Source organism: Dunckerocampus dactyliophorus, chromosome 15, assembly GCF_027744805.1.
Source record: "Dunckerocampus dactyliophorus isolate RoL2022-P2 chromosome 15, RoL_Ddac_1.1, whole genome shotgun sequence".
Lineage (NCBI taxonomy): Eukaryota > Metazoa > Chordata > Actinopteri > Syngnathiformes > Syngnathidae > Dunckerocampus > Dunckerocampus dactyliophorus.
In genome coordinates this window covers 23,545,429-23,572,326 of record NC_072833.1, presented here as the reverse complement: position 1 = coordinate 23,572,326, position 26,898 = coordinate 23,545,429, and the positions used below count along the sequence as shown (strand labels likewise).

General features: G+C 43.5%; 1 protein-coding gene across 7 annotated transcripts in view; it reads left to right on the top strand.

The window, feature by feature from the left end:
- Positions 1-26,898, top strand: part of LOC129168095 (thyroid hormone receptor alpha-B) — a 132,491-nt gene that overhangs the window by 89,468 nt on the left and 16,125 nt on the right. For 4 of the 7 annotated variants that reach the window (XM_054752969.1, XM_054752965.1, XM_054752967.1 and 1 more), the window contains 3 exons: positions 4,158-4,504; positions 20,867-20,928; positions 26,287-26,387. In XM_054752969.1, the coding sequence (XP_054608944.1) occupies positions 4,449-4,504; positions 20,867-20,928; positions 26,287-26,387 (219 nt within the window). In that variant the 5' untranslated portion in view covers positions 4,158-4,448. Of the gene's footprint in view, positions 1-4,157; positions 4,505-8,510; positions 13,717-20,866; positions 20,929-26,286; positions 26,388-26,898 lie in introns of those variants that run through there. The other 3 variants (XM_054752970.1, XM_054752971.1, XM_054752964.1) reach the window with 2 other exon arrangements.

Genomic DNA, 26,898 nt, shown 5'->3' with positions numbered 1-26,898 from the left:
GCCAGACGCTACGTTAAATATCACTTTCAAGTACTTGTAAAGGCTGAGTCAAGTGCAAGCAAACTGTCCAGCATTTCGCCCGGAGCATTTTAGCTAGATGCTCATCGTCGCCTGTGCGGGTGGAAAACCGACGTCAAGCGACCGTCACAACAGTCGACTCCAGAATTAGGTGGCGGTAATTATCAGAGGTGTGGACTCGAGTCACGCCACTTAAACGCAAGTCACAATTTTGGTGACTATGGACACGACTTGACAATATCATAAAAGACTTGCAGCTCATCTTGGACTTGGACATCAGTGACTTGGGACTTGGGACTTCAGCCTGATGACTCCAAAATACTTGAGACACAATTATACAGTACACTGTTAACAGCTCCAAATGAACTGAAAATTGAACTCAAGCTAAAAGATAGCAGACACCTGAAAATCTATTTGCCTAACGCTGGTCTCTTTAATAGTAGCACAATATCTGACACGCTTTAACCGTGTTGTTACGAGTCATGGAGAGTTGCGTTCCAAGGCCCCAAGTCATTTAAGTTGAATTCACATGTCATGAGTGTAGATTTATTTTCTGGGATTTCCAAGCATACTTAAATGCATAAAATTGTACTTCCGTAGTAACAGTTACATTAGTGAGTCATACGTTTATCCACTTAGTGCTTTTCTTTGTCTTTCTGCGTACTTAGACCACACATACACGCATAATAAACATAGTATTGTGATTTTCGGAGTGACCGTGAATGCATCTCGTGATCTCCAGTGACAATGCGGACGTGTCGTTCCGAGGAGGAATAGAGACATGTATGTGAGATGGAGACCCATGTATGGTGTTGGAATTGCACTGCTGTTGATGTGTTCAGGGCGGAATAAAGTTATTAAAGAGCGTCAGACTCTGTGTGACGGTGTAGATACACTACAGTATGCTCCCGTCTGCCGTCAAGACAGAGAGGTGTGGCTAGACATGATGCGCATGCGTTAATGACGCTACAAATTTAAACGTCATTAAATAAATTAGTTACCGCCGTTAACGCCCTATTTTTGACAGCCCTATTTTTCAGTGAATGTGTTGAGTAAAACGTGTCCCCATTCAAAGAATTGTTATTATGTCATTTTCAGCAGGAAAACATATTTTCCCACAGAATTTGCCTCATTGAATGCATCTACTAATGTCCAATCAGGTTTAGAGCAAACAAAGACTGTGTATTGTATAATGGGTTGCAGGCATTATTGTATAATGCTATGTCAGCGCTCTTTTTCTGTGTTGTCACACTGGCCTTATTTTAATTCAGTTCAAAATGCATTTGTTGTATTTGTCAAGTTCACATTGTTAAAATCGCATTTTGCTTGGGAGACACGAAACAGTGCTTATGACTTGTAAGGACTCGACAATTTCAAGCCGAGTCGAGTCAAGCGGACTTTACTCATCCTGTCTTGTCTTGACTTGGAGACTTGCAAAACACTGACTTGCTCCCACCTCTGGTGATTGTACCTCATTTGACCGGCACCTGAATAGTTTTTCCGTCCGGTTGCTACCGTTACAAGCATTTAGATTTCACATGTCTGCTTTTTGCAGTGTGTGGCTAGCATTTATTATTGTCTCTTCAGTTCTGAAGGCCCGAGAAGCTCACATCTGGTGTGAGCATGTTGGAAGTGGAGATATAACATCTTGTTCTTCGCCTCAGGAAGAGCCCACCTACTGTGGCTTAGCGCTGAAATTCTTTGGATATGTGAAAAATATATCCCATTCAAATGGAGATTTCCTTGAAAATGTGACGGAAAGGAAAGCGCAGCCTTCCCGCTGTGCCCGTGCCGTCTGGCTTTTTGTGCGTTTGGAGAGGATGAAGGTGACGGTGAAGAGGAACATTCTGCTGGTGTTTCTTTGTGGAGCTCTGCTGTCCACGCTGTCCCGCCACGATAAGTGGCAAATTGTTAGAGGAGTGAACAAACAAGTGGCATGGAGGCTAGCGCCACTCGTACCAGCAGAGAGGCCCTTTGATTAGGAACCCCCGACATTCACTGCCAGCCGGCATACTGTAGCTTTTTTTGAGTGCGACTGTTTTCGCCAGGACTGGGTTGATGGTGCTGGCGGTGTCGCAGCTTTGACTGAAAAGCCTGTGATGCTGTGCGGTATTGATTTGTTGCTGCTTGCCTGTGTTAGCTCTTTATTATCTGTCTATTATCAGTAATAGCAATAATAATATCACACACACACACACTCTCATACTCACTATCCCACTGTTGTGGATTAGAGAAGCATTGAAGCTAAGATTAACGGGAGGGAAAAATAAAGCCTTCTTTGGACAAGAGAGAGGACTGATGAGGCGAAGGGATCAAACACCACCCACCCCCCCACAACCCCCCACCTGCTCTGCTCTCTCACACACACACACACACACACACACACACACACAAACACAGAGTTTAGTCAACTGCTCATCTTCAAAGCACTTAACCCCACAGACATGACGTTCGCATTCCAAGAGCGACGGTGTTGGAGCAACACCACTTTCACCTTTCACCTCCGCCCTGTCCCGTCCTAAGCACCAGGAATCCCTCGGCTGCTGTCGCCGCTTGAGGAAAAGCCCCTCATCAAGCGAGACAAACATAGTACAGTTGGCGCCAGCCCCTACACACATAATGATTTTCTGCAGCATATTTTCTGGACTTTTCTGAGCTTAAAATAACCTATTTTGCCTTGAAAGGTCAGGAAAATAATGTTTTTATTTATTTTTTGCCAGCTGCTGCACCTTCCCTGAAATCTCTGGCACCTCCAAGAGGAGGACGACCTCACACTTTGGGCTAAAAGCAATCCAACATAGAACCGTAGCTCAGAAATCATATACAGTAATCCCTCATTTATCACGGCTAATTGGTTCTGCCATAAGTGAATTTCCACAAAGTAGGATTCCTTATTTATAAATGGAATATTTTCATAGTTAGAGCATAGAAAACCTGTTTACAACCTTCTAAATATGTTTTTAACATTAGTAGAGCCCTCTAGACATGAAATAACACCCCTATAGTCACCTTTACACTCCTATTACCCAATATAGTAGACATAAGAGAAAATAAGATATAAATAAGACTCATGCTTGTGACTGTTGCGCTAAATGGTTCTAGGAGAGTTCAGTGTAAGGCGGACAGGAAGTGATGTCGGGGGTTGAGTTTTAGCTTGGCGTGGGTTACGGCTGCAACAGTTGCCCGTGTTAGGGATTATTCTGCCTGTTGTGAGATCATTCAAACCTGTCTGATGCTTGTGTGTCTCACCCAACATCACAGTAACAGTACTGCCACCTAGTGACCAGTGTAGAATATTACATATCATAACGTCTTTGAATGTGTCTTCTCAATGCCTTATATTTTTATTGTACTTCATTTAGCCGTTTTTATGCTTGGAAATGCTTAATTTAGGCAACAAAAATATGCAAAATTTGCACAAATATGCTTTTTTTTCTTTTTACTAATCATAGACCATAAACAGCATGATTTATTAACTGATATATTTTTGAAGAGTAGAGTGAAGCTGCAAAAATCAAAGCATGAAGTGGCGAGGGATTACTGTATTATGGTATTATTATTATCATTACGAGGTTTATTAGTATAAACATTTCAACTTTTTCTTGATAGACTTTGCCTTTTTCCTGTTTTTTGGGCTTGTTTAATTGTGTTCTTAGATTGGGCCAATAAAAAAAAAGAGCTGCAAATGGTCCTGGAGGCGACCACTGACCAATCGCAACAGGCGGGGTGGGGGGAGCAGGTTGTGTCTCAGGAGAAGAATGCAGATTTACCGTGGACACAACTTGATATCTATGGAGGATTTTATCTTTTAAAAACTTACTGTAGAGCCCCACTGGGATCCAATATAATTGTTTTAAAACCCTGAAATGAGCAAGATAGGACCCCTTTAAGGAGAACTCTGTTTCTGTTTCAAACATCTGATACATCTGCTTCATTGAACAAAAAACATACGAGATGTCACATGGGAAGTGAAAGGCAAGACTACAAAACAATAGCAGAGGACACGCTTCCATTTTCCACTGCAAATTGGTTGTTAATCTGCAGTTGCCTGCAGTAAAATGGATTCATTTTCTGTGTGCCGATACTGCAACATAAAACAAGTAAGTCATTTTGACTCACTGTGTCTTGTTGTCTTCCAGACTGGATCCCTCTTCCCCCTCCATCATCAGCCATCAGCCCCCCCCCCCCCAACCCACCCCCCAGCAGAAGCTCGTGGGTCCCAGTCTGAGTGCTGCTCTCACGAGGGGTCCATTCCCTCTGGGCGTCCACTCCGCTGTCGCCCTTCCCTCCCCCTGCCCCGAGACGGCAGGGACTAGACCCTGTCATCTTTCGGCGACTGACCCCTCCCGAGCGGCGAATGACAAGCGTGCATCCGAGGGCGGGGCTTGCCTCAGTCTCTCGTGATTGGCTGCTGGATGGAATTAAGGTGAATGGAACACATGCCCAAGGAGCAAGACCCTAACCCATTAGAGGGAGAAGAGAAACGGTGAGAAGCGCTTTGTCGTTTGTTCTTCTCCTCTTGTTTCAGTGAATGAGAGGGATAAAGGAACATGTAAGGTTACGTTTACCTTCATTAATGATGTGATTGTTGACAAAGTGATCAACACGGACACCACCTTCCTGTTTTGTCACCAGTTCTTCCGTCCATCCATCTTCTTCCGCGTATCTGAGGTTGGGTCGTGGGGGCAGCAGGATCCCAGGCGGATCCCGTGGCATTCCCAGGCCTGTTGAGAGACATAGTTTCTCCACCGTGTCCTGAGTCTTCCCGAGGCCTTCTACTGGTCAGACGTGCCCTGAATCCAGTAGGCATCCTGACCATAGCTTCTTTCGGATAGCTTCTCTCTCTGACGCTTTTTTACTTATTTATTGAATTAAAAATGTTGGCACTTGAGGAGTTGGGTTGAGCTCAATAACTCATGGCAAAACAGGAAGGTGGTGTCCGTGCTGATTCGCTGCCACATCATGTTTGGCAACCATATCTTCACTGAAGGTAAAAGTAACCTTAAATGTGCATTTATCCCTTTCATTTATCATTGATATGCATTTGGAATGGTTTTATGCATGTAAAACTAAAAATGTAAAACTAAGAGCTATGGACGTTGCTATAGCGGCCTTTTGGTCAGTGGCCTTGCTAACCGCCTCGTCCTCCATTTTATCCGTTGGTCCTCAGATGACGGATTAAGTCATCCAGCATCTCTGCTAGTACCATCCTTTGTAGACATTGCACTTTGGCTCCCACTAGTACCATGTCAGCTTTCCGGGTCCTCTAGGTCCTCCACCTGCCAACTTGATCCCCTCCCAGCTGCATTAGTTAAGGAATGTTTACCAACACTCTCCCCTCTTATCACTCAAACTGTTCACACCTCCTTGTCTACTGGCACCGTTCCCTCTCCTCTCAAAACCGCCTCAGTTACACCAACAAAACCTGGTCTGGATCCCCTTGTTCTTAATAACCACCGACCCATATCAAACTTTCCATTTATTTCCAAGATACTTGAGCGTATAGCAGCCGCTCAACTCCAGGACCATCTACTTACAAACAATCTCTTTGAGTCCAGTCTGGTTTTCAGCCCAATCACAGTACTGAAACAGCTCTCATTCATATCCAGTCTCCAGCAGACTCCGGCCTTCTCTCCAGTCTCGTCCTCCTCAACCTTAGTACAGCTTTTGATACTATATCTCACACTGTCCTCCTGGATCATTTAGCCTGCATCGGGGTCTCTGGCACAGCTTTACAGTGGTTCTATTCTTACATGTCCAACCGACCGCAATTTAGTTATGGTCACAATGTTAAATGTGCATGCTCACCAATCATCCACGGTGTTCCCCAAGGTTCAGTTCTCGGTCCCTTACTGTTTAGAATTGATCTTCTTCCCCTCAGTAATGTTTTTTGTTATTTTGGCATTTGTTTTCATTGTTACGCTGATGACACTTAGATCTATCTCGAAACCAAGCTCTCCTCAACATCACCCCGTGCTGCCCTTACAGACTGTCTCCAGGCCAACTGGATGTCCACAAATATGCTCAAACTCGATGGCAATAAAAGTGAAGTTCTTCTTGTAGGCTCGAAGTCAGTGCTCTCCAAGGCCCATCGATGGTTGTTTAGTTCCTACCGTTTCTCAAGTCAAGAGCCTCAGAGTCATCTTTGACAGCACACTTTCATTCAAATCTCACATTAATAATTCACGTAGAGCCGTCTTCCATCTTCGCAATATCTCCAGACTCCGACGCTCTCTCTCCCAGAACTCAACAGAACTTCTCATTAACGCTTTGGTCACCTCTCACCTTGATTACTGTAATGCCCTTCTCACGAGTCTTCCACAGAAACACACCCATCAACTCAGCTTATCCAAAACTGCGCTGCCAGAATTATAACCAACACTAAGTACTCTGACCACATCACGCCCACCCTCTCTAACCTCCATTGGCTTCCTGTCTGACAACTCATTCAATATAAACTCCTCCTCATAACCTTCAAAGCACCCCGTAACCTGGAGCCCCCATACTTCATGACTTGATCTCTCCCCACATCCCGTCCCGCTCACTCTGTGCATCACCCGCTGCCCTGCTCGCCACTCCGTGTTTGAAGGTGACTACTGTCCGTGCTCGAGCTTTCAGCTGCTCAGCACACAGACTTTGGAACGGTCTTCCACTACACACCCGTCTACTGGACTCTGTTGATATTTTTAAATCACCACTTAAAGCTCACCTGCTCAAAACTGCTTATTGCTCTTTACCTAGGATGTTCGTATTGAGTGTATGGCTGTTCTTCTTTTGTATTATTATTTTTATTTGTGTTTTGAAAGGCGCCAAGTTTTTCTAGTTTTAGAATTATAGTTTTACATGCAGAAAACGATTCTAAATGCATATAAATGACAATGAATGAAAGGGATAAATGAACATTTAAAGGGTTACTGACATGAGTTTTCAGCTGTGCTTAAATATATGTTCTATATTGATTGTAATTATGTTCTACGTTGTTCCTTTTTTTTAATGCGAACGTTAAATTAGTAACTTCGTGGCGGGAATTTGTTCTGATCTCGGTCGGAATCGGGGGCATTTCCCAAGTGACGTCGGCATAGGGATGGCTCTCATCTTAGGCTAGTAAAAAACACACTGGAGTTAGGTCACTCATCTCATCTGGTCCATTTTTCATCAAAATAGTAGTCATGCCAAAGCGTTTTGTTGCCGCTGGCTGTTCACAGTGTCCGAGTGATACTGTAAGTTTGTTTGCTTTTCCAAAAGACGAAGGTTTAGACTACAATGAGCTGTTGTAGCTATGGAGGAGAGCCACATTGTACAGCGGGGCCATTTGCCATGGCCAGGCTAGATGCTTTTTAAGCGGAAACATGCTGTGAGCAACCTGGATGCAGCTGTGAATGCCAGGAGAACCCCCGTGGCCGGGCGAGGTGTATTGAAAGCGTACCAATGCTGTGGCCAGCCTCAGGCAGAGCTGTGGATGTCTGGTGAACGAAGCAAATGCTAATTTCGGTGGATGGGATATGGAGCACCGCCTGCCTCATTTCACTGAAGGCTGCTATGAGAAAACACCTTTACAAGTACGATATAAACACATTTTGGATGCTAGGAAGCTAGCAACAGGACTAAAGGAGGAGAAAAGCGTCAAAGTTTCCACAGAACACACTAAGTCATGTCTTGTTTACATATATACTGTATTATCATATAGTATTGCAAACACTATGCCACCATAGCGACAAACATTCAAAGCATTATACATGTTATAAAACTTACTTTCACAGAGATATGTTGACGCCGTGGCGCCAACGAACAAATGCAGTATGAAAGGCCCCGAAGAGCCCTTTACGCTCATTAAGAAGCCGATTTAAAACAATAATTCAAAGATAAGCAACTCCAAGGTAATTTGCACTTACCATTTTGTGTTTGAAGCCGACCAGTCTTCATCTCCATGTCTTTGTCATCGAACACCTCAGCACCAGACATATAGTCCCAACATCAGTGGTTCTAATAAATACCGATTAATTCCATGTTCTGCACTTCTCTATTTAATCTCCAGATGTTTCTTCCTCCCCGACAACTAATGATATATCAGTCAAATCTTTGCTGTAATCACAGTAAACATCTCGTCCATTCTCTCAAGTTTGTTTACTTGTGGAGTTCGACTGTGCTGACGTCGCTTGGGAAACGCCCCTGGTCTAAGAAGATGGGTCCCAAAATGGCGGACAGCACTACAAACATTTAATTTTTTACTAATTGAACGTTCTATTAAAAAAAACAAACAACATAGAACATAATTACAAACAATATGGAACATATTTAAGCAAAGTTGAAAAATCATGTCAGTGACCCTTTAAGTTTACTTTTACCGTCATTGAAGATGTGATTGTTGCCAAAAATATGATGGGGCAGCGAGATCAACACCTTCCTTTTCATTACCACCTTCCTGTTTTGCTATGAGTTACTTCTTCTACAGTGTTTTCACTTTAATCACCCAAAACGGAGCCAAAGGAAGTTGCAAGTGCCAGCATTTTGGTAAAGACGGTGAGAAATACTGTTGTTGAAGAGGAAGGTGTTGCTCTCGCTGCCACACCATGTCTTTGGTCACGACTTCAATAAGGGTAAATGTAATCTTAAGTGTTTATTTATCCCTTTCATTCATCATTTATATGCATTTAGAATTGTTTTCTTCATGTAAAACTATAATTGCAAAACTGTAAAAGCATGTTTTGTGTTAACATTTTTGGCTTTCTTGAATGGATTAATTGGATTTACATGATTTCTTACAGGAAAAATTCATTTGGTTAGTGTCTGTTTTGGTTAGAGTCACACTTTCTAGAGAGGATACATGATGCTAACCAAGGTTTCACTGTATTTTATGCAGTTATGGTGAATTTTGTGGGAAAAAAGGCCTAAAGAGTTTAAAATATAGATATTTTTAAACAAAAATCCGCAAATGTGTGGGAGTCCACTGTAGTTAGTTTTGCTGTGAGGGTAGTATTTCTCACTGTCGCCAGCCATTTGTTTTGTTGACGTTGCCTGCAGCGCGTTGAGGAGGGCTCCTCCGAGTGGGATATTTCCCTCTTCCCACGAATGCAGCACGTCCAGTCTTTCCTGGTGTGATTCTTCCAAGTCTGTCTTCTAAATTAAAAAAAAAAACAAACCTTTGCGCGTTTGGACCGGTACAGCCAGTCGGCCCGGTCCGAGTGAGTGCGCGTGCTGTAATGCATTGAAATATTGCAAGCCTGTGGACACATGACAGCCTGCGGGCACAGAGTGTGCGTCCTTGTGAATAAGAAGGTGTGGCGCCTTCTGTTAGAATCATTGCCACATGTTACCTCTGCCAAGGACTTAAAATTTGTGTACTTCCTGTCTGTTACAGCCCGCTAAAGACTCTGTGTTTCATGTTTTCCGGAGAAGGCCCCGCCCACTGTGGTGACGTTATTGCCAGCCTGGACTCAATTCACACGTGGATTAAAAATATGCGCCCGCTCACACGGCGCTTGCACCGAGTTGCGTTGGCGTTAGCCCGGGCTTACGCCACGCTGGTGTGTCGTCAGGTGTGCCTTTTGATTTCCACACCTGGGAGCCGCCAATCAAACATCCATGAAAGGAAGCAGTGAGAGATCTGAGATTTTAACGGTCCAGCGGAGGTTTTAATGGTGCGCTCCAGCCTGAAAGTGTAAACAAGCTTCAGATTTTCCTTCCCGTGAGGATGTCCTGTCATTGGCGCTAACAAGCATTGTTATTTGTCTCCATGGCTGTGGATTGTGTGACTGATTACATCACGAGCCCATTGTGCGCAGGGGGGGCTTGAATATCAAGCCAGGCAGGCCCATGAGTGACGCTCATTTGAGCCGAGGGCCTGTCGTCTTGAATAGAGGGGGCGGAATGGGATCTGTTGTCTGTGCCTGGGTGTGAATCTCAGCATGCGTCATGATATGATTATTTGAAAGAGACACTTTATTGTTGTTGTTTACCTCAGGGGCCACCGTCCCGTTCCCAGTGTTTCCCGTATGAACTACCTGTAATAACTGTTGGCCCTCGCTCATTAACACATGGAGCTTGTCCTTCCAACCCGGTCCAATAGATGGCATCATAACGCTGCTCCTTAACACCCCTTGTACGCCCCTGCTCTGTCAGAGAATAAGAAGATGTAGCATGAGGGGTCAATGTTGCCAATTAAGTGACTTTGTGACCGGTCTAGAATCTAGATACTCTTTTTCAAAAAAGCGAATGAGGACAAATCTAGTGAAGAGTCTTTTGGGGACTCTGACAGGAAAGCAGGTACAGTAATCCCTCCTTTGTAGGATTCCTTATTTAGAAATTTAATATTTTTGTAGTTAGAGCATAGAAAACCTGTTTACGACCAGTTTTTAACATTATTAGAGCCCTCTGGACAAGAATTAACATCACTATAGTCACTTGTACACTCATATTACCCAATATTGTCAACGTAATAAGAGAAAATAAGACATACAAGACATAATATATACTCGTAGACACATGAGTTCCTTGTTGTTGTTCTTTTTTTACCTCCTGTTTCCGTACAGTACTTTCTGTTGTGGCTATTGTCTCATCACCTAGTGACCAGTGTAGAATACGACATATCATCAAAACGTCTTTGAATACGTCATGTGAATGCCTTACATTTGTATCTTACTTCATTTAGCCATTTTTAACGCTTGTAAATGTGATGCGTCACGTAGGCCAAAAATATGTCAAATTTGCTTAAATATGCTTCTTTTTTTTTTTTTACTAATAATAGGACGCATTCAACCATGAATATATTTTTGAATCACCATGATAGAGTGAAGCTGCAAAATTGAATGCGCAAAGTGGCGAGGGATTACTGTATTGCTCTTCTCAACGAGCAGCGGGCGCTGCCCGTCCCCCATCTAAAAAGCACGCACTGCTGCTCAGTTTTGTGTGTGAGATTTTTAAAAAACGGCAAAAAGAAGTGACACAAAAAAGCTCATTTGTAGTATGAATGGATGGAATATATTTATTCACATTACCAGATCTTTAACCCACTTTTTCTTCATGTTTTTGTGTTTTTGTTTTTATTCATGGAGTTATTGAAATATAAGAAGTTACATGTTACAGCAGGTGATCAGCTCAGCCACAAGCAAGTTGTTTGGCTGGCGACTCGCCTGCCTCAGCTTGGATAGGCTCCAGAATGGATCGAAGAAAACAAAAAGAATAACAGCAAAAATAGAAAAAACAGCAGTAATTTTACAAGTCAAATATTAAGAGAATAAAGTTTCAGTCTAAGGAGAAGTAACGTAATAATATTAAGAATCGAAATAACATAATTTTAGTAGCATAAAGTTTAAGTATTAAAGAAAAAGGTGTTACTATGTAAAAGTCGTAATATTATGAGAAACAAAACAGCAAATAAAGTTGTAATTTTTGGAAACTTTTCTGAAAAAAGTTATAATGTTACGAGAATAAAGTCAAAATATTATGGGAATAATTTCATAATTACGAAAAGAACATTTGCAAAAAGAACATTTTAAATAGTTTGAAATGTAAAAACTAAAACAACAGCAGAAATGGAAAAAACAGCTGTCCTTTTCCTGAGAAATATTAAGAGACATAAGTCTCTTAAAAAACGAAAAAGGTAGATCAGGTTGTTTGTAAGAAGATGACGTTAAAAGTCTCATCAAACTATGTACATATTTAAATGTATTAATCTCTGAATACTTTGACTATTAAAGAGACTAGTGTTAGATAAACAGATTTGTAGACTTGTGTGGTATCTTTTAGCTTGATTGACATATTCAGTTCATTTGGAGCTGTTAATACATACAAATGTATTCCACTTTTTTTGGAATTTTGCACATCCTCCATAATCCTTATGTCAGACATGTGTGTTCTAAAGATCCAGAAACAGGTAAAAAGACCAAAGTAAGAATGCAGGTAATGGGATGCAACTATTCCGCCTATAAAGCTTTTTCCATTTACATAATGTGACCTGCATATTAACCAAGCTACAGCAACATTGTTATTATTATTGCTATTATTATTAACATTGTTACGCCCAAGAACTACTTTACTGTCGTAGTGACACCTCGCCATATCACACCAGCTAGCTGCTAGCCGGCTAGCAACTAGCTTCACCACACATTCGCTCACAACGCATCAGGCCACCACCGAAAGGTAACGCTATATATTGGAATTGCCACCACTGCTGCTGTGCTTTTGTTTTGGAGTTTGGAAACGTTAACACTAGGTGACTATCAATGCGCCATGGAAGGAAGTTCCACTAATGCTTAAACTACCAAAATACGTCAAAATGCTGTAAGTATTACATGTTATGATGAATGTGCTTGTTACTACAGTACACGGTCACAGCACGGATATATAAGCATAAAACCTTGTGGGAGGTTTTTGGAGGTCTTTTAATAGTGGGCTATATACTGTAGGCACGATAGGTGAGTCCCATTATATACTCATTTTCGGGCCTTTGTATTGAGTTGTGGACTCCTATAGAGCAGCTACACACGATAACTCGCACAGAGAGCTTTCTAGATCTTCCAGACTCTGCACCTCTTCCTACAGTGTTTCCTTGGGTTTCCTGCCTCCCGCCTAAACAGCCTGTGTAATTTACGCCACCCCTGGCCCTCCTCCAGGTACGCTTCCCGCCAAGCCCAGTCCGCTGTGGTTGGTCACACTCCCTAGCGCTCCAGAGGACTTCGGGACAGCTGCCGAACTCCTTTTGTTTGATTACTTACACAAAATAAACACAGTTAGGACACTGATCAATTGTTACTTACAGCTTGCTCTTCTGACTCTTCAACACGACCAAGTAACGTTGGAAAGGTGTTGGACTTCAGCAACAGTTTGGCTGAAGTCCAGCATATTTTTCTCTTGCTGGCCAGGAATCAGCAACTCCAACAACTTCTGCCTGATGCTTGCCTCTTCAGGCACACCCGAACCAACATTTCCTGGGAGCTGCACTTGCTCACACGGTGAACAGAGCAGAGCGAAGCAGAGCGGGGAGAGGTCAGGCCTACAGCGTTTAGCATATCAGGAAGTCCGGGTTGCGTTGACATCAGTGAAACTTGGTGTTAAAAAAAAAAACAGCGTGCAGAACCATCCAAAACTGCTTTCAGGGCTCACTTCCAAATGTGCAAACCTCGTTATCTGACGCGTTGGCATCATTTAACACAAGAATACAGCATTGTAACAACATTTAGAGGTCAGAAAAGAGGAAAAGCATAATAGGTCCCCTTTAAATACAGAAATTGCCTACTCAAAATGGGGCGCCCCATGCGCATATGGCGCTTACCCACTGTTGGAAAAATGAGTCACTGAGAATTGCAGTCTCAATTCTAAGCCAGAAAATTCTATTTTTCAAACAAGTCTCTATTCATGAGCGTTGAGGCTTTCTTAGTCGAAATAGTTGTGCTGTGTGATGACAGGCTCTTGCAGGTCTTTCAGGTCCTGACCCGCTGGGTCTGTTGGCATTTGAGGCTGTTTAATAATCAATGAGGTTTAATGAAGGCGGCTCTGGAGCCAATCAGGGCCCGGGAGGGGGGCGGTGCCTGCGGGAGGCCGGGAGAGAGGGATCGGCGGGGTGCGTTTGATGAGCGAGGGAGCTAAACATAGACTGTCTGCTGAAGGGAGGAAGCCTGCTTCAGCGCACGGCTACGCTTTACGACTCGGACCTGATTGCTTGTTTGCCATGCACATCTTGCAACCTCGCTGTGTCACCAGGTCAGGAATAACAAGCTTTTTTTTTTTTTTACGGGAAGGGTTCCTTTTTGGGTTTGGGGAGGGGGCTTGGCTCAGCTGCACAACATCTGCTGCACGCTTGCAACAGCTGTGTGTGTGTGTGTGTGTGTGTGTGTGTGTGTGTGTGTGTGTGTGTGTGTGTGTGTGTGTGAGTAATGTGAGCTAACAGTGTGTTTAAGATGAAGCCAAGTGAGAGACAACAAGTTTCTGTGTTATTGTGTTTACTTCAATGTGTGTGTGTGTGTGTGTGTATTAGAACGCAACCGTGACTCAACTTGCGACGGCGCACATTCCAATGGCAATGATTTTGATGGTGCAGGCCCGCTCATGTCTGAGCGGTGTTGTTGTGAACGTACGCAGCACGGAGGAGGGCCGGGGGGGGGTGGATGTGGCCAAACATTCTGAGCCATTAAAGTGCACACAGAAAGTAAACTAAACGCTTCACTCTTCACCCCGTTTGTCGTGTCACATGACGCTCACGTCGCTCAAGGACATTCCTCCCATCACCGCCACACACCTCATGTCTTTTTTTCCACGCTCGGCTTTCACGCAAGTACAGGGGTGTCCAAAGTGTGGCTCGGGGCACATTCTAAAAATATAATTTCACAAAAAAAAGGAAACATTTGCAGTCATTTTACAAGAATAAAGTCAAAATCCGAAGAGAGAAGAAGTTGTAATCAAACAAGAAAAAGTTGTATTTTTACAAGAATAACACTGTAATGTTCTGATGATCAGTTTTGTCGCATAAATTTGAAATATTATCAAAATACCGTGTTATTTTTTTAAAAGTCTGAATATTATGAGAAGCAAACAAAAGAAGGAAAAAAAGCTGGAATCTTTGGATCATTAGGTTGCAGGAAAAAGTTATAATATTACGAAAATAAAGTCACAATATTATGGGAATCAAGTCATAATTACGAGAAGAAAATAAACAAGAAGAAAGCTGGAACATTTAAATTAAAATGGAAAAAACAGCTGTAATTTTATGAAAATAAAGTCCAACTTACTATAATGAGAAAAAAAAGTCGCAATTTTAAAGGAATAAACTCCTCGTATTATGAGGAAAAATAATGTCATTTTAGTAGCATTTAGTTGAAATATAAAAGAAAAAGTACTTGAAAATTATGAGAAACAAACAAAAGAAAATAAAGTTGGAATATTAGGTTGGTTAAAGAAATATAACATTACGGAATAAAGTCATAATATTACGAAACAAAAATAGACAAAGATTACAGCAAAAAGGTGAAAAAATAAAGTTGAAATATTTGGAAAATAAGAAAAACAATAACAAAAAAACAGTAATAATCTAACAATGGCTAATATTTGAAAAAAAAAGTTGCAATCTATTCAGTAAAAAATGATAATTTTATGACAAAAAAGTCGTAGTTTTATTTGGAAAAAGAAGATAATTTTTGTTGCATGAAGTATAAATATTAAAGTAAAAATATGTAAAAAATTTTAATTTTTTAAATTGTAAGTAATTTTAAGTAATATTAGGAAAAGCAAACAAAACAACAAAAGTTGTAAATTTTGTCAAATTAGATTAAATTAAATAAATTAGAAAAATTATAATATTCCAGGAATAAAGTCAAAATATTATGGGAATAAAGTCTTAATTATTAGAAGAACGTTTAAATATTTTGAACAATTAAAAAACAGTTAAAAGCACAAATGGAAAAAACAGCAGTATTCTTACCAGAACAATGGCAGAATATTAGAGATAAAAGTTCAGTAATCTAAACAGAAAAAAGATGTTATTTTAAGAGAATAATGTCGTAGTAGAAAAGAAAACCAATCTAATTTTAGTTGTGTAAAGTTGAAAATGAAGTTGTGGAAAAAGTTATAATGTTACAAGAATAAAGTCACAATATTATGGGAATAAAATCATAATTATGAGACGAAAAGTTACGGGAAGAAATTTGGAAAATAAATGAGAAAAACAACAAAAATGAAGGGGAAAAAAGAGCAAAGAGTGAAGTTGATATTAACAATCGGCTTTTTCACCTGCAAGACAAAGCTGAGATGCAATGTTTTCATGAAATGTATATCACTTCTTAGCATATCTACAAGTACATGCGTTGCTTTACAAAATATCAAAGTGGCAGAGTTGCATGCTTGCATTTTTCACTAAGTGGCCCTCGCTGGAAAAAAGTCAGCACACCCCTGCGCTCGTAGAAGTCGCTAAGAGGAGTTTGAACAGGATTATTTGTTCAGTACAATTTCTTTCCTATCACATATTCGTAATGAAAGTTTAGAAGTAGAAACACAATGTTGGTGTTATTGACAGCCCCTTCTTATGATGATAGAGCGGAATAAACACGTAGTGTACATAAGTACAAATAGGTATGTACGATTTTGGAGATGTTTATGAACCCTGCTGAACGTTTGCTAGCTTAACCCGACAAGACTTTTTCAGTTTGTTTTGAAATGCCAGTAGTGCTGAGCTAATGTTTGGCTACCAGGCTACTAGTATTTCCATGAGTGCTATTTTGCAAGCGATATCGCAGCTCAAATCGGAGGCTTTTGCATCATTTTCGAGCACCAAGCAAAGCTCAGGAGGGCAAGTCCAGCCGACAGGAGGTCCTCGGCCTAACACGCGAGCTCCGTCCGTTCCTCTGATGGCAAATTTGACGGTAAACCGGAAGTTACAGTAATCCCTCACCACGATGCGCTTTGGATTTCACAGCGTCACGCTATCGAAAATATATTAATGAATAAATTATTGCTCTTTCCGGGTTGACTGTGGCTCATTATTATTAAAAAATATGCATATTTAAGCAAATTTGGGTAGGGCTGCAACTACCGATTATTTTAATAACCGATTATCGGTTGATTATTTTTTCAGTTAGTCGATGCATCGGATTAAGAAAGAGAAGATTTGAACTGACAGAGCAGATAAGTGCACAAACACCAGGTTGCCTATTGAATAGTCTGTTAAAAGAATGTTAAATAATACAAAATCGAAATGTTTGTCAAATACTGTAGCTTCAGTAAAACAATAAATCTACACAAAAATACAATCATGATCATTTTCTTACTCGATTACTCTGAAGCTTGTTTCAATTAATGGAGTAATCAGTTAGGCCATAGATGGACCAAATGACTATGAAGCAAACACCTACACTTGGTGGTTGGGTCCGCAACATACTGTATCAGAAAAGAGGCAAAAATGCCCATCGCTGTTTTCCAAAGTCAAAGCTTATATGTGTGAGCATCTTGTTTTGGCTAAAACACAAAGATAATAGGTCTGCTTTCATGGATGACTAAGGAAATTAAATAATATTCACATTTGCGAGGCTGAAATCAGATAATATTTACAGATTTAAATGAAAAAAAGAATAATCGATTGGCAAGATAGTTGTTGATTAATTGGGTAGTTGATTAACCATCCATTAATCAAAAAACTGTTGCAGCTCTAGGGCTAAATTAAGCCACAAAAAGGCTAAATTAAGTGAAATACAAATATTAGTCATTCAGAAGACGCATTCAAAGATGGATGATATGTATGTAGTATTCTACACTGGTCACTAGGTGTCAGTAATGTTACAGTCAAGAGACAGTAGCCATTGAAGAAAGTACTGTACAGAAACCGGACAACAAGGAACTCTCCCACTGCTGACATGTGTGCGTCTCTATTATTTATGTCTTATTTTCTCTTATTATATCTACTATAGCCGCACGGTGGTCTAGTGCTTAGCATGTTGGCCACACAGTCACAGTCAGGAGATCGGGAAGACCTGGGTTCGGATCTCCGTTGGGCATTTCTGTGTGGAGTTTGCATGTTCTCCCCGTGCATGCGTGGGTTTTCTCCGGGTACTCCGGTTTCCTCCCACATTCCAAAAACATGCATGTTAGGTTAATTGGCGACTCTAAATTGTCCATAAGTATGAATGTGAGTGTGAATGGTTGTTTGTCTATATGTGCCCTGCCATGGGCTGGCGACCAGTCCAGGGTGTACCCCGCCTGTCGCCCGAAGTCAGCTGGGATAGGCTCCAGCATACCCCCACAACCCTAATGAAGAGAAGCGGCATAGAAAATGAATGGATGGAAGTCTACTATATTGGGTAACCGGAGTGTAAAGGTGACTATAGGGGTGTTATTTCATGTCTACAGGGCTCTAATAATGTTAAAATCGTATTTAGAAGGTCCTAAACATATTTTCTATGAGTCTAACTAATTGTTAGAGTCTAACTGAGCTGTCTAACTACCAAAATATTACATTTATCAATGAAGAATCCTACTTCATGGAAATTCACTTATCACGGCCGGGTCTGGAACCGATTAACCGCAATAAGCAAGAGATGACTGTATACCTAAATTAACACCTAAGTCACTCACACTGGTCACACAACACATAAAATACATTCCTAAAAAGATGAAATACATCCTTCCGGTTGTCTGCACACTGGAAGGGGCGTTGCAAGGGAAGGAAGGAGAGCCTCAGTAATGAGAGCACTACACTGCTTAGTTATCACTGTCCATTTCATAGGAGCAAATCTTTTCACATATGCAAGGATACCATCTTTATCCTTCACGACTGTTGCACGAAGCCAATGTTCATTCATGTTTATACACTTTCGGAGCATTTTTACGACGTCGAATTTTGCTTCACTTTTCACTTTCTTTTTCTTTGACGCCGCCTCACGCTTGGGAGACGCGTTCATGCACACTCTCCCTGTCCTTTCTCTGCTGTGTGAGGCGTCAGAGCCTGTCGCAACAAGGCAAAGCAGCTTTGAAGTGTGCAGATGTTGAGCGGTTAAGATTGACACCGGTTTCCTTCAGCGCGGAGTCACGAGTGTTGAAGGCGGCTGGCAAAGAGACGGATGTTAAACGTTTGAGTAGCAGTCAGTCTGCTAGCGGATCCTCCTTTTCTTTTCCGCCGCTACGTCGCATCAAATTGTTTTCCCGCTTGGCCACTGACAGCTTCTGGTTGGCCGTGAAGCCAAAGTGACGCATCTTTGCCAGGAAGTTTTGATTGGCAGCGCCACAGAACCACTCTTTCTCATCTCTTAGTGACAATAATGGTCCTGCCCACACTTGGAATATCTCGCCCCATGAGCTTGAAGAGCACTCGGTAGCAGGATTCATCAACAGATCCTTGACTAATTGTTAAATGGCGGCTCAGAAGTGCAAAATTGAACGATATCTGGCAACTAAATGGATTCCAAACTGACATTGTGGGCTAATTCACTATACTGAAAGGTTGTGCAAGTGAAGACATTTCGGGAATGACAAACATGATTAGCATGATGGGGCCTTCGGGAAATTTCACTTGCAAGCTCGGAAAAACTTGTTTTTGTGTGTGAAGTGAAGGTTGCCTTACATGGCATGTATGTATGCTTGGTAATGTGTATACAGGTGTATGTATATGTATATACTGTATATATATATATATATATATATATATATATATACTGTATATATACAGTATCAAACAAATGTAAATATTAGTCAATGACAACACAACTGAGCATCAAATCCAGTTTTTAAATGAAACTTTTTATTATTAAGGGAGAAAAAAATCCAACCCTACAAGTCCCTGTGTGGAAGAAGTGATTGCCCCCTAAAGCTAATAACTGGTTGGGCCCCCCTTAGCAGCAACAACTGCAATCAAGCGTTTGTGATAAAGGTCTTGGGGATCATCAAGCGAGCCTTAATGTTATTTTTGTTCAGCAGTGGTTTTGGTCTTGGAACTCTGCCATGCAGGCTGTTTTTGCCCAGTGTCTTTCTTATGGTGGAGTCATGAACACTGACCTTAACTGAGGCAAGTGAGGCCTGCAGTTCTTTGGATGTTGTTGTGGGGTCTTTTGTGACCTCTTAGATGAGTCGTCGTTGCGCTCCTGGGAAGGTTCACCACTAGAAAATGGCTCTCACTGTGGTTCGCTGGAGTCCCAAAGCTTTAGGAATGGCTTTATAAACTTTTCCTTGGGGGGCAATCACATTTCACACAGGGCCATGCAGGTTTTGATTTTTATTTCTCCCTTAATAATAAAAAGTTTCATTTAAAAACTGCATTTTGTGTTGTGTGTTCAGCTGTGTTGTCATTGACTAATGTTTAAACTTGTTTGATGATCTGAAACATTTAAGTGTAACAAACATACAAAACATACAAAATACAAAAAAAAGGGGTGGCGAACACTTTTTCACACCACTGTATTTATCAACAGAAGTTACCGACTTTCATTCTGTGTGCCTTATAGCACGCTAGTTAGCCAGAGAAGCCTCATCTACATAATCCACACGGCTTGCCTGCGTGTCTCACATTCCACTAATGACTTGCCGTCATCCGGTATATTCATTTGGGTTCGCATCGCCGCAGCACGCTTTAAGGCCGGATTGATTGCAGAAACTTGTGCTGACGGAGCCAAACGAACTTTTGCATCTCAGCACAGCCACCATGGTGCGTTCCAGGACTGCCCAACAACAGTGTGAAATCGGAAAAACATGATCAGTGAAGCATGAAGACATAAACGTAAAAATTGTGGGCTTTTTTTGTCAACAGTCGTGCATGTATGCTGTACATTTTACTACTACCAGGTGAAAGAGATGTTTTTTTTGGCGGAAAAAACAGCCTATTGTCGGAGAAATAAATATTTTTTGACCTAAAATCTGCTAGTGTGAGTTAAAAAAAAAAAATCATTCAAAGGCGCTTGATAATGGGAGTCTCATCCCGCCATAAACGACCTTGATGTGGCGGGAAGGCAGAGCATTGCACTCTTGGGATGCGGAATCACTCCTGGCTCCGACACTCGCTAATCCTCATGAGGCTTTTTTCCTCATCTCCCGCTCAGCTTTCTTCCCTCCGCCGCTCGGCACTTCCGAGTTGCCGGGTTGTGATCTTGACAGGCTGCGGTGTTCCCCGCGCTTTCAAGCAGAGCTCCCTTTCGTCGTATTCCTCTGTGCCGCTCGCCTTGTTCTCCCCACCAAAGTTTGTTTTGATGCGGTGGTGATTCCCAACATTGCTAACATAGTTGCCTTATTATCAATCCCGTATTTCCCGGTGAGCCGATGACGGTTCATGCACAGATTTCAGCACTTCATCAATTTGGCGGTCGAACCGATGTTTCTTTAAGATGAGATCATCGCTGCCACATTTGAGCTGAGGTTTATTTGCTTACACTTTCTCTTTCAGGTGGCTCAATGGCCCGAAGAGGAAGAGGAAGAACAGCCAATGTTCGGTGAAGAGCATGACGGGTGAGTCGGCTGGAATGATTCTTTTATTCCATTCAATTCGTTGATATTGTGTCTTTTCCAGAAATGCCTTTCTTTGGGCTTCTGATCGGCCAAAATGTCCTTCGAAGTTGTAGCGCCACCTGTTGCTTTGGCGCGTACCTCACAACCAACACGTCAGATTGATTTCAAAACAAAATAAGTCATGTCTGCTTGAAGTCATGGTTCCCACAAATGAAATGACACCACCATGTGGGAGTATTCCCCACGGGAACGTGAACATCAATACGTCCATACTGCCATCTCGGATCGAGATTCGGCTTAATCCTGCCCGGCAGAGAGGCTTCCCGATGACCTTTAGTCTTCTAAATAAGCCTTTTGTTGTCTTTTGTTGCTGAGAACCTTTCTATCCTGGATTCACCTCTTCCTCCCAGTTTCTAGTTTCTAGTGGTGCTTCTAGTCTAACTTCTGTGCAAGACCCGCCCCCTTTGGCACCTGGATATGTAGTAGGGGTGTCACGAGACACCCAACTCACGAAGCGAGACAATGCACGAGATTGGGTCCACGAGACGAGATTTGAATACTAACTTTTAAGAAAAGTACAATGTACAAATTGGACTGGACAAACAAACTTTTTGATTTAACCGAGTCACAAAACAACGCAGCCGCGTTTTGAAAGGTTTATTGTCCCACAGATTGACGCCAAATGATGTTATTGTCAGCATTTTTTGAGGCCAAATAAGCCCTTGTTAAGATAATATGTAATAAATAATAATAATAATATATCATAATAATGCGATATTTCCTTTAATACGTCATCTATCCTTCTGTAAGGTTGTGGAATTGGCGTTTGTGACGTGCTTTTCTCACAGGCAATTCATACTGTCTGTCAAACGTTTGCAGCATTTCTTGAAATGCTGACCCTTGAGCTGTATTCAAGAGCAGCATTTCCTTGGCAATGACTTTATGTGAGCGCACACCCCTTTTGTGCTGTTCCGTTTGTATTTACGTATAGACATCTCAGTGAGTGTTGACTGTCAGGACGAAGGCGCAGAATCTTCGGTATTTGTGGGGGGTTTTCCCCAGATGGGAAAACTGTGTCGGGTGGCTATGTTTAAGGGCGGCAGGTTTGTTTGGTTGCCTTTTATGTTGCTACCACTTACGAATGGTAGCTCGTTCGTGTTGAAGGGCTCACCTTGCTCATTATTGATATTCCCACATGGGGGCTGTAGCTTTTTGCAAGCATCTTTCCCCTCCTAACTTACCTTGCATTGCTCCTCACAAAGCTCCAGTCTTTTGCTGTGTCTGTATGCTAGCAGCTCTGCCCCCCCCCACCCCACAGAGACAAAACGATTGTATGACTGACGAGAGGTCTCACTCTGTTCCCGTCTGACACACATTTCCTGACCTGATGAGCAGCTAAATACAAATAAATCCAGCGGTGCCTCGGTTTTTGCCATTGATCCATTCCCAAAGGTCAGAGGAAAACCGAAACATACAAAAATTGAATGAATTTTTCCATAGGAAATATTAATCCCATAAGCACAACCTGTCACGTCTTGTTCTTGGCATAGTGGCGATGACCCCAGTATGCAGAAAGCAGGCACTCGTTGCAGGAAAAACTTATCTTTAATGATGGCTGCAGCGCAGCGGCAGGAACTCGATAAAGAACGCTTGGCAGTAGCGTGTCAGGCTTACACAGACACCGACACAAACGAATGAAAGAACGAACGAACGAAACGAACGAAAGAACGAAGGAACGAAGGAACGAAATGCAACAACACAGAAAGATGCACGCACCTGAACTAAATAGGACAACTTAAATTAGCAACAGGTGCAAGACATAAAGAAGAAAGCAAAGCAGGCGGACACAAACCAGGCAAAACAGGAAGTACTACCAAAATAAGAGCATAGAACAGGAACTAAGGCATAAAAGTGTAAACACACTAAACTGTCACGCAGGCTAACACATAGATCGTGACAGTACCCCCTCCTCAAGGACGGATCCTAGACGTCCGAAAAGTCCAAAGTCACAACAAAAGAAAAAAGGAGGGATGGGTGGTGGGAGGACCGGTGGTGGGTCAGCGGCACGACCCCTCCGGCGGACGGCCAGGATGGTGAGCCTGGCAGAGGAGTTGGGACCCATCCGGTGGTCGGCTAGAACGGCAGGTCCGGCGGAGTGAGTGGCGGAACCTCTCCGGAGGACGGCCAGGATGGTGAGCCTGGCAAAGGAGTTGGGACCCCTCCGGCGGTCGGCTAGAACGGCAGGTCCGGCGGAGTGAGTGGCGGAACCTCTCCGGAGGGCGGCCAGGATGGTGAGCCTGGCGGAGCTGGCAGGAGAGCTGAGCAGTAGCTGGGACTTCAGCAGAGGACAACTGGCGCGTGGGAGATGCCAGAATGGGAACAAGAGTTGGGGCACGGTGGCGTGTTGGAGACGCCAGGACGGGAACTCCAGGCGAAGCCGGCTGACGTGTGGGAAACGCCAGGACAGGAACTGAAAGCGGAACATATGCAGGAGTCTCGTCCTCTGGAACTGAAGGAGGAGCAGGCGAAGCGGGCTGCTGTTCTTGGCTTGCTGCCACGAGCCCTGCAGCTTGACTTCCAGGTAGAGGACTAAGCTGTGCGTTTTGGCTAGCAGGAGGAACAAGCTGTGAGTCTTTTCCTGATGCAGTGAGCTCCGCATCTTGACTTCCGGGTGGAAGACTGATCTTTGCGTTCAAGCTTGCATGCGGGGAAGTGGGCCCTGCGTTTAGTCTTGCAGGAGCAGGAGCGAGCAGTGTGTCTTGGCTAGCAGCAGCAGGAGAGAGTTGTGAGTCTTGGCTAGCAGACGGAGTGGGCTGTGAGTCCTTTATCAACGCAGTGAGCCCCGCATCTTGACTTACAGGTGGAGGACTGAGATTTGCGTTCATGCTTGAATGTGGACAAGTGGGCCCTGCGTCCAGTGTTGCAGGAACAGAAGTGAGCCGTGTGTCTTGGCTAGCAGCAGCAGGAGCTAGCAGTGAGTCTTGGCTTGCCGACGGAGGAGCTAGCTGTGCGTCTTGGCTTGCCGACGGAGGAGATAGCTGTGCGTCTTGGCTTGCCGACGGAGGAGCTAGCTGTGCGTCTTGGCTTGCCGACGGAGGAGCTAGCTGTGCGTACTGTCTTGCCGACGGAGGAGCTAGCTGTGCGTACTGGCTTGCCGACGGAGGAGCTAGCTGTGCGTACTGGCTTGCCGACGGAGGAGCTAGCTGTGCGTCCTGGCTTGCCGACGGAGGAGCTAGCTGTGCGTCCTGGCTTGCCGACGGAGGAGCTAGCTGTGCGTCCTGGCTTGCCGACGGAGGAGCTAGCTGTGCGTCCTGGCTTGCAGACGGAGGAGCTAGCTGTGCGTCTTGGCTTGCAGACGGAGGAGCTAGCTGTGCGTCTAACTCACAGCTGGTAGTACTAGCCCCCCCTTCCGAAGGCGGATCCCAGACGCCGTTCACTGCCATCGGCGGAACCAGGGAAGGGAGGAGGGGGGCTTGGAGGTGGGTCAGGAGTTCCACCTGCTCTGACCTCCCAAACAGAACTGCAGGTGGCCTCAGGCGTGGTCTTGGAACGGGCTTGAAACGCCGCGGGGTGGGCACGGGGGGGTTATGAGGTTTGAGGCAGCCAGGTGTGGCTTCTGGGGGAGTCTGTGACTTCAAGCAACTCGGCACGGACACCGGGAGGGACTGAAGCTTGAAGCTGTGTGGTGTGGGCTCCAGCGGCGTCTGTGACTCTTGACGTTGCCTGGGAAGCAACTTGGAAACAACGGAGGGCAGTTGGAGCTCGGAGCTTCGGGACGCGGGAATCTGAGGGAGACTGACCTCCTCTTGACGTTGCGTGGGAAGCGGAGAAACGGAGGAGGGGGGCAGCCAGAGCTCGTCGTGCTGACGCTGAGCGGGGACCGTAATGGGCTGAGCCATCAGCCGGCACTCAGCAACATTGCAAGGAGGGAGTTGCACCTCTGCTTGGCGTGGCGAGGAGGAGTTGAGTGGCTTCACCCTTTTACGCCGTGAACCTCTCGCTGGAGCCGGTCCAAACATGCCTTGGCGTCGCGGATGATCAGATGTGTCTTTGGCGGGTCCCGGGTAAACCCACGCCATAGGAATAAGCGTGCCGTCCGGTCCCCACACCATGTCCTCCAGCTCCTCTGGAGAGAACATTGTGCACTCCTCTTCCATAGCCTTTAGGATCTGCCAGGTCCAGAAATCGCTCTCTGCGAGGTCATCTTCTTCTGGTTGTTGCATTCTGTCACGTCTTGTTCTTGGCATAGTGGCGATGACCCCAGTATGCAGAAAGCAGGCACTCGTTGCAGGAAAAACTTATCTTTAATGATGGCTGCAGCGCAGCGGCAGGAACTCGATAAAGAACGCTTGGCAGTAGCGTGTCAGGCTTACACAGACACCGACACAAACGAATGAAAGAACGAACGAACGAAACGAACGAAAGAACGAAGGAACGAAGGAACGAAATGCAACAACACAGAAAGATGCACGCACCTGAACTAAATAGGACAACTTAAATTAGCAACAGGTGCAAGACATAAAGAAGAAAGCAAAGCAGGCGGACACAAACCAGGCAAAACAGGAAGTACTACCAAAATAAGAGCATAGAACAGGAACTAAGGCATAAAAGTGTAAACACACTAAACTGTCACGCAGGCTAACACATAGATCGTGACACAACCTTTTTTTTGGCCCCATGTTAGGTTATTTAGCAGTTGCGCTCAGTAAAAAAAGGCACGGAGGGTGAGTCAAGAAAGCGGAGCGCGATGACGCGTAATGATACCGTACAGGACAACTGGACTCGTTGGTTACGTGCAATATTGTACAATAACCCAGACATTTTTTGAGAAACACAGACTTTCTTTTGAAGCTTATTTTAAAACTTTTGTTTACCTTCAAATTAACCTGAGGGCTGAGGCCCAGCGGTGAACCCCCCACCCCCATCCCATCCACTGGACGTGAGCAGGATGGGGTGAACCAGGCCTGATGAGAAGTCACCCGGGTTCTCTGGCGCTGCAGCTAGACGTTTTTCCAATAAGACGATTATCTGATGTCTTTGTTATCTTTCCTTTGCGGTTGCTTTTTGGCTAAACGTGGCTTCTCCACCTCAGCTTTATTTTTGTATTATTTCTGTGATTTCTTTCACTGTATCTTCTCGCTCTGGCGCTAGCGTGCTGGAGCACTTTCCACTCCATATGCAGTATTGTTTGTTTGCCTACAACCTCGTCACGGATTCTCGCTGTCAACAAAGATGTTTTAGGCTTTATGGATTCCACATTCGCAAACATTTCTTCTCGCTGGAAAATGTGGCGTTGTCTCAGGCCTGCAGAGAAAGTGTTATTGATGGCTGCATGTTGATGTTGTGTCGCTGTGGCAGGGTACATCCCCAGCTATCTGGAGAAGGATGAGCCATGCGTGGTGTGTGGCGACAAGGCCACAGGTTACCACTACCGCTGCATTACCTGTGAGGGCTGCAAGGTGAGCGCATACACATTCAGCACGCCTGCACAATGGAAAGCATCCAATATGATGCAGTACGGTCGTACATCGCTGCTAACGTATGCTAATCAGTCTCCTCGATAGAGCATCAATATCTCCCTTATGTTTAGGGAAGCGTAAGGGTATCGTTTACATGTTATCCCATGCCGGTGCCAAATTGGTACTTTTGAAAAGATGCTGGTGCTTCAGTGTGCGAGTTGCACAGATTAGTCGTGTGTGTGTGTATACATAAAATATAGTCATCATAATTAATAATTAATTAATATTTTTTATAATTAATTATAAAATAATCTGAATTAATAATAATAATTATAATAATGCAATACAATTATTGAAAACTGAAATTATTTACATAAAATGCACAACAAATTGTCATAATTGTCACAGCAGGGCCAGTTATTTTGTGTACAAATACACTGTGTGTGGGTGTCGTTCTAATAATAAATAATTATCATTACAATAATTAATAATAGTTGTAATAATTGAATAA